General features: G+C 43.1%; 1 protein-coding gene across 1 annotated transcript in view; it reads left to right on the forward strand.

The window, feature by feature from the left end:
* slu7 (SLU7 homolog, splicing factor) overlaps nucleotides 1-16321 on the forward strand; it is a 44801-nt gene that overhangs the window by 9662 nt on the left and 18818 nt on the right. Inside the window, exon 2 of the mRNA XM_073067716.1 lies at nucleotides 14644-14856. Within this exon, the coding sequence (XP_072923817.1) occupies nucleotides 14708-14856 (149 nt within the window). The 5' untranslated portion in view covers nucleotides 14644-14707. The remainder of the gene's footprint in view (nucleotides 1-14643; nucleotides 14857-16321) is intronic.

Consider the following 16321-nt stretch of genomic DNA (forward strand, 5'->3'; position numbering starts at 1 on the left):
TGGGACTCAGCTTTGGAATGGTGGATTGTCTTTTGGCATGCCTGATAGTTTTATGGAGGTCATTTCATGAATTGCACAAGTCGGTGTGACTTAATTTGAATGCTGCATTCCTAGACTTCAGTAGGGAGTGGATCTCCTCGTCCTTCCAAGACTTCTTGGTTTGGGAACACACGAATTGTCCTCTTTGGTACACAGTCCTCAACGCATTTGCTGATAAAATCCATGATGGTGGTGGCATACTCATCTAGGCTGGCAGCTAAGACTCTGAACGTGGACCAGTCTACCAACTCGAGCCGTCATGTAGAAGCTCATCTATCTCCTCAAAGCAGCATTGTATGACTTCCTGTACTGGATCCTCCTGTTTCAGCTTCTGTTTTTTTATGAAGGGAGAAGGAGCACAACCTAGTGGTCTATTTGCAAAATCACAAATGTCACTCCACTCTCTAATAAGGGAGTGAGGCAAAAAACAGGAAATTATAGCCTGACTTCAGTGGTTGGAAAGATGTTTGAGCCCATTATTAAGGATGACATTTCGTGGTACTTGCAGACACATAATAAAATAGGCCAAAGTCAGCACGGTTTCCTCAAGGGTAAATCTTGCCTGACAAATCTGATGGAATTATTTTCAGAAGTAACAGGCAGGATAGACAAAGGAGAGCCAGTGGATATGGTTTACTTGGATTTTAAAAAGCCAGATAAGAACCCATGGAATTACAGGAAAGTTACTAGCATGGATAGAAGATTGGCTGACTGGTAGGATGCAAAGTGTTGGAATAAAGGAGGCTTTTTCTGGTTGGCTGCTAGTGACTAGCAGTGTTCCTCTGGGGTCAGTGTTTGGACGGCTTTTCACATTATATGTCTTTATAAGTCTTTTCACATTATATGTCGACTGGTGTTGTCGCAGAGCAATGTGTGGTTGAGTGACTTGCTCAAGGACACAACAAGCTCCCTCAGCTGAGGCACGAACTAGCGACCTTCAGATCACTAGACCAACGCCTTAACCACTTGGCCACGTGCCAACACACATTATATCAGCAACTTGGATGACAGAATTGATTACTTTGCAGACAATACAAAGGGGCAGGGAATCTACTGAACAGCTTAGGAGAATGGGCAAAGTGGCAGATGGGAAGTGCATGGTCATGCACATTGGTGGAAGGAATAAAGGAGTAGACTGTGTTCCAAATAGGTACTAAATTCAGAAATCAGAGGTGCAGAGGGACTTGGGAGTTCTCATGCAGGAATCCCTAAAGGTAAACTTGCCGGTTGAGTTGGTGTTAAGGAAGACAAAATGCAATTTGAGCATGCATTTCAAGAGGACTGGAATATAAAAACAAAGCTGTAATGCTGAGGCTTTATAAGGCATCGGTGAGACCACACTGATCGACGAGGTCTGTGAGTAATTTTAGGCCCCTTATCTAAGAAAGGATGTGCTGCTCTAAAGGACCCTCTCCAAAACCAGCGAGAATGATCCAGGAATGAAAGGGTTAATGTATGAGGTCCTGGGCCTGCACTCTCTAGAATCTAGAAGAATTAAAGAGTATCTAATTGAAATATATCGAATATTTTAAGGCCTAGATAGAATCCCTAGGACCAAAGGGCCCAGCTTCAGATTGGAATGATGTCCCTTTAGAACAAAGATGAAAAGGAATTTCATTAGCAAGAGGGTGGTGAGTCTGTGGAGTTCGTTGCTATAGATGGCTGTGGAGGCCAAGACATTGGGTATATTTAAAGCAGTGGTTGACAGATTCTTGATTAGTCAGGGCATCGAAGGTTGTGGTGAGAAGGTGGGAGAATGGGATAATAAATTGACCATGATGCAGACACAACAAGTTGAATGGCCTAATTTTGCTCCTTGTGTCTTATGGTCTGATTTACCAAAGCATGGGCAGGGTGGTGGGGATGCCTCAGTAGGCACGTTTGGTTCTGTAGCAATGGTCGAGTCATTTGGAAAGTGCTGGTAGTATTTTGGTAACACATTCTGAACTTGGCCCAATTGAAGTCACTGACAATGAAGAAAAGGCTTTCAGATGTTGACCGTAGAGTGTAGTTCATTGAGCATGGGCTTTGTGACCATATGAGGTGGGATTCAGACTGCCATCAGGACAGCTGAAGTGAACTCCCATGGTAAATAATATGTGTGACACTTCATCTTTTACTCTTTCACATGCCAAGCCACACCAGAGGCAATTTACTTCGGCCAGTTTATCTGCCAGCACATCTTATTTCTAGTGTTGACGAGACAGCCTACAGAGGAGAGGTTAACACCTTGACACAGTGGTGCCAGGATCACCCCAGTCAACATCAACGGGACTGCAGTTGAGAGGCTGAGTAGTTTCGAGTTCCCTAGTATACACATCACCGAAGATCTCACCTGGACTGTACGCTCCGGCTTTGTGGCAAAAAAAAGCACAATAGTGACTCTTCCACCTCAGGCGACTGAAGAAGTTCGGCATGAACTCCAAATCCTCAAGACTTTCTACGGGGGCACCATTGAGAGCATCCCAGCTGGCTGTATCACTGCCTGGTACAGAACTGCACCAACCTTGGTTGCTGGGCACTTCAGAGAGTGGTATGGACAGCCCAGCGCATCTGTGGGCGTGAACTTCCCTCAATTGAGGACACTTACAGCAGCGGGTGCAGAAGGAAGGTCTGGAAGATCATCAGGGACACCAGTCACCCCGACTGTAAACTGTTTCAGCTGCTCCCATCTGGCAAATGGTACCACCGCTTTAAAGCCAGGGCGAACAGTCTACTGGTCAGCTTCTTTCTACAAGCCGTTAGTCTTATAAACTCATGTGTTTGTACATTGCGACGGAGTCATATTACAAAGATTTCTACTCCCTCACATTATGGGATGGATGTAAGATTTAAATAAATTCAATTTAAATTGAAGAAACCACAGCATCCAGTAGAAATGAGTGCAGTCACATGGAGAATGTAGAAACTTCATGCAAACAGCACCCAAGGTCACGAATTCTGAGAGACCAGCAGTAGCTGCTGTTCCTGCATGTCATCTATTTGTGGGTTGTTTTACAGCTCTAATGCTTAGGAATTTTCCTTGCAGCTTCTCGATCCAAATTTAACCTTGTAAGTTACTGAATAGCACCCTAACCCTAACCCAAGCAGATAACTGAATGGAATTTATCAATATCTGTTAGTTGGATGTAATTCCTATGTGGGAATACAGGCCATTTTAGCTTAACAGCTGGAAGAGAAAATATATGAAATAATTACTAAAGGTGTTACATTGAGGTTATCAGAGAAATTCTAGATAAGCACTCGTGTGACACCACATGTAAAATTATTGCAGAAAACAGAGTGGGGCAACATATTGTTACAGATTGGTTGGCTAACAGGAAATGGAGAGAGCTGTAAATGGGTCGTTTTCTGGTTGGTAAAATGTAGCAAGTGGTACCGATTGGTGTTGTGGTCTCAACTTTTTATAAGTTAAATGATTTGGATGAAGATGCTGGTCTGATTGCTAAATGTGCAGACAGTTAGAAAACTAATTTGTTAAGAGGGAAAAGGCAGGCTCTTTGAGTGAGTGAATAAAGATGTAGCAGAAACGACATTTATTTTGGCAGGAAAAAGCAAAAATAAACGTACCGTTTAGAAGATGGGAAATAGATGGATTTGGGTGATTCACAAAAGGCTGGTTTGCATTTACAGGAGGGAAATGTGTAGCCTAATAAAATGTTAATTTTCATTGCCGGGGAGTTAAATACAGAAGTGGGAAGGGGGTTATACTTCATTGATATAGGATTTGAGTAACGTGTGTGATATTAACTCCACCACGGAGGGTCCCAAGCCCAGCTACGAAAGGAAGAGGGGTGGGCATGGGGCTAGCAATCCCATTCCATGAAAACCCAGACTTTCAAAAATGCCAACAGAAGCTCCAAAGACCTCATCCCTGGGAGAGGAAGGATCTTCGTCCAGAAGACGTATGAAGTTGCACGATGAATGTGGAAGCTCAGGGCTGATCAGCTATTAGCCCAGAACAGAGGACTCTGACGAGCTGCTGGCGGTGGCTTATGCCCCAGTAAGGGCTTGAAAAGAATATTGGTGGAAGTGGATCAGTTGGGGGGTTTAATAGGAAATTGGTGAGGGAAAATAAATTTTCTGAGCTATGGGGAAAGAGTTGTGGGTGGGCATGTATTGCATTAAAGTGAGCTAGAGTTGACTTTAAGTTCAGTGGATTCTTTCTGTGCAGAAATGGAAACAAATAGAATTCTTTATATATTTCCTTTTTGAGGGTAGCACAGTGGTTAGCACAATGCTGTACAATACCGACAACCCGGTTTCAATTCCCATCACTGCCTGTAAGGAGTTTGTACGTTCTCCCCGTGACCGTATGGGTTTCCTCCAAGTGCTCCGGTTTCCTCCCACAGTCCAAAGACGTACCGGTTGGTAGGTTAATCGGTCACTTTAATTGTCCTGTAATTAGGCTAAGGTTGAATCAGGGGATTGCTAGGCGGTGCTGCTGGAAGCCCAGAAGGTCCTGCCCTGTGCTGTATCTCAAAAAGTAAAATTTTGACTGCAACTGCCTGGATGTTACTGGTGGTTAGATTAGGTCTGTAAGTTTAGGCTGTGTAAATACGCTCATTGCCACTTTATCAGGTACCCCTGCTCAATAATGCAAATATCTAATCAGCCAATCATGTGGTAGTAGGTCAGTGCATGAAAACATGCAGGCATGGTGAAGAGGTTTAGTTGTTGATGGAAACCAACATCAGAATGGGGAAGTGTGCTGTAAGTGACTGACCATGCAGTGATTCTTGACAGGGTGGTTTGAGAAACTGCTGACCTGGGATTTTTGTGCACACCACTGTCTGGAGTTTATAAAGGCTGGTGCAAAATATACAAAAAAATATTCAGTGAGCAGCAGTTCTGTGGGTGAAAAAGCCTTGTTAATGAGAGAGGTCAGGCAGAAATGGCTAGACTGGTTCAATCTGACAGGAAGGCAACAGTAACTTGAATAACGTTGTGTTAGAATAGTGGAGTGCAGGAGCAACTGAATACACAACACATCAAACCTTGAAGTGGATGGGCTATCACAGCATAAGACCATGGGCATACACTCGGTAGCCACCTTATTAGATACAGTGCCTAATAAAGTGGCCACTGGAGTGTCTGCTGGTTTTCTTTTCCCAGTGCTTTCCTTGGTTAAGCTACCTTTTACTGACTTTTATCTGTCTCTTAGCTGCTCTGGTTGTTTTCATTAATCTACTTCCTCCTTTTCTCATCTTTTATTCTGTTTTTCTTTGTTCCTTCTTTGATGTTCGGATCCCTTGATCTGAAGTAATCACAACTGATGGCAGATTATTCCACATATCCAGCATGTCTTTTCTCGTGTTACATCAGAAGCCATTCATTCTTTACTGCTTGTTCCAACCATCCACCTTGTCTAATTATCGTCAGGCATGAAGTATCAGGGGATGGTAAATATTTAATTTTTTTCCATTCTGTTCCTTTGTAGTGACTTGAGGGATTTCTTATGTTAATTTTACTAACTGAATTCAGAATGAAGTTTCTCTGGCCCAACCTGTTAAGAGAGGGAAAACCAAAACAAAACTCAGATATCAGTTGATGCAAAAGGCTTGATTATGTGTTGGAGCTGTCAAATTTTGCCTATTTCAATGCCAGGAAGTTTGGACTTAAAAATAGCATAGTGGAATGAGAAAGCCAATAACATAGCCATAGTGAGTTCTAAACTTTGCTGCTGTGATGCTCAGTATTGGTAGATGTTTCAGTGTTAATACTGGAATCCAGTTCCTGTACCTCATGCCAATCTGCCCTGCATGAGATTCATGAATCCCCACATTAATTACAGTGATCTGCAGAACAGGAAGTAAAAGCTATGTTCCTTTTCAAAATTACTTTAGGTTTGTTCCATGTAGTTATTTTTAACGTCTTAACATTTTATAAGCAAGAAGTTTTAAAGTTTGGAATTGGTTTAATTATTGACTATTTGATTGAGTGCCAGAAATATTTAAAAACTTGAGGGATAAAGTATCTTCTGTGTTCAGCAACACACTAAAGAAACCCTGGCGACAACTGGGCTATACCACTGGAATCTCGAACACTTTGGGTCAGGAAGCCAGATTAAGTAAGTCGAAGTGCATGGTGACCATGAGCAGCAAGCTTCGCCCATTGAGTTGGTGGAAATTCTAGAAGAGCAAGAAAGAGTGTTGAATTGGGGCCTGTGGAAATCTTATTGCAGATATTTGCATCAGAAGTGGTAATCAGGGATCCTTGAAAGGATGGAAGCCCTGAACTTTAACTGAAAGACATATGCAGCTTCACTTTCTTGCATGAAGGTTTGATGTGGTAATCAACACATCAAAAAATACTCTACAGTAGAACCATTCCTTTTTAGTTAGTCTGTACAAAAATTTAAGCTTGTTTGATTTTTTTTTCACTCTGTTCCCAGACAGTATCTACCCAGACACATTTTGCGTGCCACAGTTCCCGAGCAGAAATTGGATTGCGTAGAGGCAGGGAGAGTTTAAAAGATGTGAGCAGGGGCAGTTGGCACATTTTGTGCAGCACAATTCTTGGGGAGACATTGGATTGTGCATAAATTAGGCACTTGGCAAGATCCAATAAAAGGGAAGTTAAGTTTAAGTGGAGCAGCCATTGTGTGAGTGGGCCACTGTAGGAGTGGGGAGTTGAGGCTTTGGCAAAGAAAGGCTTAGGCTCTAGGTAAGTATATTTCTTTGTTATTTATTCTTTTTCTTTTTCTTGTTGCTCATTTAGAGAAGTGGGAATGCCTGGGATAGTGGAATGCTCCTCTTGGAGGATGTGGGAAGGCAGGGAGACCTCCAGTGTCCCTGACAACTACACCTGCAAGAAGTCCATCCAGCTGCAGCTTCTAACACTCTATGTTAAGGAGTTGGATGGAGCAGGACAGGATGAACTCACAATCATTCGGGAGGCTGAACGGTTGGTAGACAGGACATACAGGGAGGTAGTTGCACCAAAGGTGCAGGACGCAGTTAACTGGGTGAATGTCAGGAGGGGGAAAAGGGATAGCCAGTCAGTGCAGATACCCCTGTGACTGTTCCCTCAACAACAAGTATGCCACTTTGGATACTGTTGGGAGAGATTACCTAGTAGAGGAAAGCTACAATAGTCAGGTATCTGAGTCTGGCTCTGTGGCATATAGGGAAGGGTGGGGGAGAAGAGGCAAGCTACAATGAAAGGGGTTCATTGCTTAGGGAACAGAAAGGAGGTTCTGTGGATGAGAATGAGATTCATGGATGATATGTTGCCTCCTGGGTGCCAGGGTCAGGGGCATCTCAGATCAAGTCAACAGCATTGTTAAGTGGGAGGGTGAGCAGGTAGAGGTTGTGGTCCACATCGGTACCAGTGACATGGGTAGGAGGGTTGATGAGGTCCTGCGTAGTGAGAACACCAAGTTGTGATCTCCAGATTGCTACCCATGCCATGTGCAACTGAGACCCGAAATAGGAAGGCCATACAGTTTAACAAGTGGTTAAGGAGATGGTGCTGGGGGTGGGGGTTCAGATCTTTGAATCATTGGGCTCTCTTCCAGGGAAGGAGGGACCTGTACAGAAGGGATGGTTTGTACCTGAACTGGGGCGGGGTGGGGGAAGAACTGATACCCTAACGGGGAGGTTTGCTAGTACTGCATGGGGGGGGGGTTTAAACAAGAGTTGCAGACAGATAAGAACCAGGAGTGCCAGGACAGATAGTGGAATGGTTGTGGAGACATGTTGTTAAGCCTACATACAAAGTCAGGAATCAGAAGGTTTAAGATGGTGGGACTATTGTTTGAGCTGCGTATATTTTAATACTATAAGTATAGTAGGAAAGGCGGATGAGCTTAGGCCATGGATCAGTATGTGGAATTATGACATTGTAGTCATTAGTGACACTTGTTTGCTAGGGGGAGAGAGAGAGGGCTGGTGGCTCAGTGTTCTGCGGTTGTTATTATAGACATGATAGAGCAAGAGGGATTAAAGGGTGGCATTACTCGTCGGGGAAATGTTATGACAGTGCTCAGACAGGCCAGACTGGAGAGCTCATCTAGTGAGGCTTTATGGGTAGAACTGAGAATTAAGAAAGGTATGGACCATGTTAATGCGATTATATTATAGACTACACAAGAGTCTGATTTAGAGGAGCAAATTTGTAAAGAGATCACAGAGTATTGCAAGAAACATTAGGTTGTGATAGTAGGTTATTTTAACTTTCCACATATTAACTGGGACTCCCATACTGTAAAAGGGTTGGAAGGCAAAGAGTTTGTCAGATGTGTTCAGGAAAGTTTTTTTTTTATGTAGTAGTCCCGACTAGCGAGAGTATGATACTTGATTTCCTATTAGAGAATGAGACAGGACAGGTTTCAGAAGTTAGTGTATTTTCTGTCTAGTGGTCATAATGCCACTAGTTTCAAGGTGATTGTGGAAGAGGATAGGTCTGGTCCATGGATTGAGATTCTGAATTGGAAAAGGGCCAATTTTGTTGGTATCAGAAAAGATCTGGCAAGTATGGACTGGGACAAGCTGTTTTCTGGCAAAGATGTACTTGGAAAGTGGGAGGCCTTCCTTTCAGAATGAAAATCAAGGTTAACAGGTTTAAGGGACCCTGGCTTACAAGAAATGCAAGAGAACACTTAAGAAGGAAATCATGAGGGCTAAAAGAAGGCATGAGGTTGCTGTAGCAGACAAGGGGAAGGAGAATCCTGTGATTCTACAGATATGTTAAGAGCAAAAGGATAGCAAGGGAAAAGATTGGTTGTGAAGGTCAGAGTGGTAATCTTTACTTGGAGGCAAAAGGAGTGGGAGATCTTTAATGATTTTTTTTTGCATCTGTATTTATTCAAAAGACAGACACAGTCTACAGAACTGAGACAAAGAAACAGGAGGTCGTGGACTGTATACAGGTTACGGAGGAGGAGGAGTCAAGGCAGATTGGGGTGGATAAATCCCCAGGTCCTGATCAGGTGTTCCCTGTGATCCTGTAGACCAGTGCAGAAATTGCAGGGGCCCAGCAGAGATATTTAAAACATCCTTGGCCATGGGTGAGGTGCCAGAGGATTGGAGGATAGCTTATGTTGTTCCATTGTTTAAGAACGGCTTTAAGAATAAACCAGGAAATTATAGGCTGGTGAGCCTGACATCAGGAGTGGGAAAGTTAGTGGAAGGTATTCTAAGGGACTGGATATAGAAGTATTCAGATAGACAGGTACCGATTAGGGGTGGTCAACATGGTTTAGTGCGTGCTAAGTCATGTCTAAACAATCTAATTTTTCAAGGAAGTTACCAGGAAAGTAGATGAGGGTAAAGGAGTGGATGTTGTCTGCATGGACTTTAGCAAGGCATTTGACAAGGTCCCCCATGAGAGGTTAGTCCAGAAGGTTCAGTCGCTTGGCATTCAAGATGAGGTAGAAAATTGGATTAGACGTTGGCTTGGCAGAAGTAGCAGGGGAGTGACAGTGGATGGTTGCTACTCTGACTGGAGATTTGTGACCCGTGGCATGCCAAAGGGATCTGTGCTGGGTTTATTATTGCTTATCATGTATATCAACAATCTGGATGATAATGTGGTAAACTGGATCAGCAGATTTGCAGATGACACCAAGATGGGGGTGTAGTGGACAGTAAGGAAGACTATCAAAGCTTGCAGCAGGATCTAGACTGGCTGAAAAATGAGAGGTGGAATTCAGTGCAGATAATTGTGAGATGTAGCACTTTGGGAGGACCAACGAGGGTAGGTCTTACATGTTGAGCGGTAGGGCACTGAAGAGTGCGGTAAAACAGAGGGATCTAGGAACACAGGTCCATAATTCCTTGAAAGCAGCATTACAGATAGATAGGATGATAAAGAAAACTTTTGCACATTGGCCTTCAAAAGTCAATGTATGGAGTACAGGAGTCAGGATATTGAAATTGCATAGGACTTTGCTGAGGCCCAATTTTCAGTATTGTGTGCAGTTTTGGTCACCGACCGACAGATAAAATGTAAATAAGATTGAAAGAGTGCAGAGAAAATTTACAAGGATGTTGCCAGGACTTGAGGGCCTGAGTTATAGGGTAAAGTTGAATAAGTTAAGGCTTCATTCCCTAGGAAGAAGACGATTGATGAGTGATTTGATACAAAATGATGAGGGGTACAGATAGAATGAATACAAGCAGGTATTGCTCACTCACTGAGGTTGGGAGAGACTACAACTAGTGGTCATGGGTTAAGAGTGAAAGGTAAAATGTTTATGGGGAAATGAGGGGGAATTTCTTCACTCAGTGGGTGGTGAGAGTTTGGAATGAGCCTACAGGGCAAGCGGTGGATGCAGGGTTCAATTTCAACATTTAAGAAATATTTGGATCGGTACGTGGATGGGAGGGGTAGGGAGGGCCAAAGTCTGGGTGCAGGTCGATAGGACAAGGTAGATTAATGGTTTGGCATGGACTGGATGGGCCAAAGGGCCTGTTTCTATGCTGCAGTGTCCTATAATTCTAGCTGTGATTGTGGAAGGCCTGAAATTTTACTGCTGATCATCAATTCGCTTCAGATTTGGTTTGGGACTGTTTTGCTTCACAATGTCATCCTTGCTACGTGAGCGGTTTTGTTACCTCTGGAATGCCGTTAGCTTTTACAGTGGAGACTGAACTCGTTATGAGAACTGTATGTGGCAAATAACTTTACTAACTAGTAGCAAAAAAAGGTGATCTTGCTGCTGACACGTAATAAAATTAAGCACAATAAATCAGAGTTTCGAGGTTGCCGTGTTAGTATATATTTGTACCAGATGGTGGCACAGAGTATGCTGCAGCTGACAGGCAGTCTCAGTACCGCACAGTAGAAGTAGTCAAAGTTTGAAATGGAGCTGGTAGAGGATGTATGAAGAATCGACAATGCCATGGAGACACTACATCAAGTTCACAGAATGAAAAGAGTTTATAAATCTTGAAATTTTGTCATGCAGTGTACAATTAGTTTCAGATAAAATATTTGATAATTACATTGCTGTACATTAAGTGGCAATCACCTCATAAATATAATGGAGCTTGACAAATGTTATTAGCTTCTATCTGCTACAGTCCTAATCACAATCTCACAGATTCTGGTTTGTATAATGATAAAAAATTGAACCATAAAAAATGGAAATACAGGAATTAATAGAACTAAGCAGTAGTGTACATTTTTATTTCAATATATTTATGGAGTACAGTGCTTATTTCCTGAGAGAGGACATCGGCAGAAATCAGTGAGTTATGAGGATCATTTGGTAAGTTTTCTTTGTGTATAACGCATGTCAGAACAAGTTACTATAGAGTCGATTTCTGAATTAATGCTCAGCCATTTTAGCTGCTGGATATTTAAGGTTTTGATTTTTCACTTCTGAAAAAAAGGTTAGCATGTTCGATTTATGGTACTTTTACCTGGGGGATTTGCGGTTCAGGTGTGCAATTAATTTTGGGATCAAAAGGAAGTGGTTCAGTTATCCTATGTACCATCAGGGAAAACCATTCGCAAGGTTATGGGTAGTTAAAAACTATAATAATCTGACACCCTGGCACTTTGATGTACTGGACCAGCAGATTTTCCAGGCTATTGGATGTTTCTCCTATTAAAATCTCAAAACTCACTATATTTAACTTTTAATATGTGCTGCACATGTAGTTTTGTAAATTGTAGTATAACAATTTTTCTCCAGTGAGTTTAAAGGGAGCAGCAAACAGTACCGGGTCCATTTCAGCTTGTATAATTCAGTTAATCAAATCAATCTGAACATACAAGCATTCTGGACTCTGGCTGCTGTGGTGCTCTCAACCCCAACTCCAGCTCCATTCGCTTATACAGTCCATACTGTCAAAGCCCTAGGCAGCAGTCTGGACCCTGACTTGCACGCTGGACTAGTGAGTCAGCTAGATAGTGAACCATTGGAATTTCCAAGTAGTCAGAGACTGTGATATATTTATTGTTGTACAATTTGAGTGGATATCACTATTATAAATTACCTTTGCAAATTTATTCAATTTTGCTTCAGTAAAAGCATGCCAATCATTTTTAAGATGATGGGTATGTTATTCCTAAATTAAAATACGTTTGTTGCTTTCAGAAGGTTAGCTACTACTTTCCACAGAAAATTATTAGTACATTAACTGACTGTCATGATAGTGTTTAGTTTTCAATATTTCATGTACTTTCAGAACACTTTCACTTCTTGTTGTCTCTCAAGGTTAGAAGATTATCAGGAGAGTGTGCTTTCCATTTAGGCTTTAGCAAAGAGTTAATCTTAGAGATGTAATAAACTGCAAAAGCTGGAATTCAGAGTGAAAAACAAACTTCTCAAGGAAATCAACAGGTCAGGCAGCATCCATGAAGGAAAATGGATAATATGTTTTGGGTCAAGACCCCTCATCTCAACCCTTAGATTATTGTCACTGCATTTGCTGGAGAGAGCAAGATAGCTCTGTTTTGAATGGTTTCTTAATCTTCAGTAGTCTTGAGTAATCTTGTAATTTTTTTTATTCTTTGTAGGTGAACTTTTTTTTGCAGACTGTTGATGAGATGACTGATCTCCTCATTGAATCTGTTTTCTCAGCAGCTGTCAGTGCATAAGGAAATAAATGTTAATGATATCTCAGTAGTTGAAAGGTAGCGAGATTAAGTGAAAAATATTGTTTCCACACGACTGCTCAGGAAGAGAAGGCAGCTCATTTGAAAGCACTCTCACCTTATGGGGCATTTTGAAATAAAAGATTTTATTAGCATCAAGTAAATTAAACTCAACTTAATTATATTGTTATGATCATTTCAAGATATACTCTGTTGTAGTGGATATATTGGACCTCCTGTTAGAAAATGAGGCTGGACAAGTTGTTAATGTCCCAGTGGGGGTACACTTTGGGATCAGGACCATAATTCTGTCAGTTTCAAGATCATTATTGAAAAAGATAGTTTCTTGAGCTAAAGTTCTAAATTATGGAAGGCTAATTTCAATGCCAGGAACCTCGTGAAAGTTGATTGTGGAGAGGCTGTTAGCAGCTAAAGGAACATTTGGCAGGTGGAATGCTTTTAAAAGTGAGATAGGTGGAGTTCCAGGACTAACAAAGATGTACACAAGTACAATATTTGCAAGACATTTGTGCAGGTGGATGGATAGGAATGGTTTAGAGTAGTGGTCACCAACCATTTTAAGCCCAAGATCCCCTAACTCGGACTTAGTGAAAGGCGAGATAGACCCCAGATCGATTAGTTACACGCATGCGCAACGGGGCAGTAAGACTGGAAGTAAAACCCCACAACCCGGAAGTAGAAATAATGTATAAACACCAGGGGTACCCACCGCTTTTTGCACCGCTGACCAGTTTAATATTGACAATATTCTTGCGGACCGGCCGACGGGGGGACGGGGGGGGTGGGAGTGTTAAACACGAAGGGAATACAGCGATGCTGGAAGCAGGTTCCTTATGTCCAGTCTATTCCACAATTTTCGCGGCTCTCGGCATTCAGCTGCTGTCCCGTGCTGCTCACGCTGTTCCACTGAGAAAACTCAGCAGGTTCATCTTTAAGTGCAGGGTGCTTGGACTCAAGGTACTGAAGCAGCTTTGAGGGCTTCATTGCCTCATTAGACAGCCTCCTGGCCTGAACTCCAGCCTCTGCCCGCCAGATGCCCTGGCCAGGTTGTGGGTGGGGTGAGAAGACAGGGTCAGGGCTGGAGGTCCCTGTACTGGGGCCGCGGCGGTTGCAGTCCAGAGAGAGCAACGGAAGGGCGCCCGCCCCCCTTGTAAGACCTATCAGCCGTCAAAAGTTTGTTTCAGTAGATTGCAGCGAGATAGCTGCTCTGCTACTTACGAAACCTTGAGCCCGAATTAGGTCGTCTGCAAATATTTTAGCACTGGGTTCCCCACGAACATTCGGTGTGTTAAACGGTTCAGAGGCGGCGCCCATCTGTCCGCGCTCCGGGCCAGTAGCATCGGCGGTTCTCGCCGGCCACGCGAGGCCAACCAGTGATCCCTGGCGTGAGGGTATCACTGCGTTTAGGCGACTGATAACCTCGCGTGGGTTCAAGTTCAACAGTAGCCGTGACAGGGAATGAGGAAAGGTGTAGCTGACTCATATCGCTTCCTCATGGCCCGGTGGTTGAGGACCACTGAAGTACACTGTGTAGTGCGTGGCGGGGGAGCTACACGCATGCGCACTGGGCAGAAAGAACGGAACTAAAACCCCGCAACCTGGAAACAATCAACAGTATTTGTGTATTTATTTTTCATTTTTTTTCGGGATCTACTGGGAAAATCTCAAAGATCAACCAGTTGATCGCAATCGGCGGGTTGACGACCACTAGTTTAGAGGGATATGCCAAATGTAGGCAAATGCAGTTAGATGATACAGGCACCTTGTTTGGTGAGGACAGATTGAGACAAAGGGATGTGATTCATTGGTGTGTTACTTGAGCAATAAAATTGTGAAGACTTATGCTGTGTTTGTCCATTTTATGCTTGTATGGTCTTATACAGGTCAGCATTCTGTTGGTTTTGCTGCCTGAAGGTATCCATCGAATCAAGAATAATCAATAATTAGAAAATCCTTCATTTTAGTTGAAAGATAATTTTTGAAACCCCATATCAGAGTTATTGAGTTAATGACAGATATGATACTGCTTTCCAGTTTGCTGATGAAGATCCGGAATTCCTGAACTCAAGGCAGCGTAGAATCTGGAGCTGTGCAAAACATGAATCCGCCTGCTTCTGAGGAGTCTGCTGGTGTGGTGGGCCGCGATGAACCAAAAAAGATGACGCGCGAAGACTGGAGAAAGAAGAAGGAATTAGAAGAGCAGAGAAAGCTTGGTAATGCTCCAGCAGAAGTTGATGAAGAAGGAAAGTAAGTGACTGACCTTTAAATTTAAAACATTTGCATCAAGTTTGTTGCTAGAGGGAGGGTGATCTGAGTTTTTGCAAACTAGGGCAGAAAGTGCATGTCGGTACATATTTGATCATGTTTCATTAAGCACCTTTCCTCTGTCCGCCGCTAAATGCCACCCATTCCAACATCTTGGTCCGTGGCCTCCTTTACGGCCAAAATTAGGCCATTCTCAGGTTGGAGGAGCAACATCTCATATTCCATCTGGGTATCCTCCAACCTGAAGGCATGAACATCAATTTCTCTCTGCTCCCTCCTCCCTTTTACCATCCCTATTTTGGTATCCTCTCACCCATTCTCACCTGCCCATCACTTCCCTCTGGTGCCTCTCAAGTTTCCCTTTCTTCGAAGGTCCACTGTCCTCTCCCCTCTATTGGATTCCTTCTTCACCTGCTGTATCATCTCCCAGTTTATTACCTCATTCTGCCTGCCCCATACCCACCTACCCCCTCACCTGGTTTCACCTATCACCTGATAGCTTGTACCCCTTACCCTTTCGCACCACCTCGTTTGGCTTCTGCCCTCTGTCTTTGCAGTCCTGATGAAGGGTGTCAGCCTGAAACATCGACTGTTTGTTCCCTCCATTGATGCTGCCTGATTTTGTGTGTATTGCTCAAGATTTCCAGCATTTGCAGAATCTCTTGTATTCATATATATCTGATGGCCTTGGGCATCAATGGGCCTTGACCTTGGCCTTGAGAAGGGCAAAACTGTAGGAAGATGTTCATCATGATTAGAGTCTTAACTGTTAGCTTATTAAATTAAAATACCTGATTCACATTCCTAAAAGACTGAACTTGGAACTGTTGTACTACTTTAGTACAGCTAGAAGGTCTCCATGGGCATTCCTCACGCTGACAGGTGCACTGTAAAAATAACTTCAGGCTGATTAACTTTGGGAGTTGATCTCAAGGCTTGGAAGCCTTGGCTATAGTCCAAGAGTTTTGGAGAGGGTTGTCATTTGAACTCGAGGGTATAGAGGATCTAGTGATCCTGTCATCTGTTAATCCTTGAAGTCTGAGATTACCAGAAACTGCTTTGTGGGTCCAGAATTGGCTTGCCCACAGATGGCAAAGAATGGTTGTAGATGGATCATATTCTGCATGGAGGTTGGTGACTCATGTGCCTCAGGGATCTGTTCTGGGACCCCTTCTCTTTGTGATTTTTATAAGTGACCTGGATGAGGAAATGGAGGGACGGGTTCGTAAATTTGCTGATGACACGAAGGTTGGGGGTGTTATGGATAGTGTGGAGGGCTGTCAGGGGTTACAGCAGGACATCGATAGGATGCAAAATTGGAGTTCAACCCAGAAAACTGTGAGGTGGTTCATTTTGGTAGGTCAAATATGATGACAGAATATAGTATTAATGGTAAGACTCTTGGCATTGTGGAGGATCAGAGGGACCTTGGGGGCTGAGTCCATAG

This window comes from Hemitrygon akajei, chromosome 15, assembly GCF_048418815.1.
Source record: "Hemitrygon akajei chromosome 15, sHemAka1.3, whole genome shotgun sequence".
In the NCBI taxonomy this organism is placed as follows: domain Eukaryota; kingdom Metazoa; phylum Chordata; class Chondrichthyes; order Myliobatiformes; family Dasyatidae; genus Hemitrygon; species Hemitrygon akajei.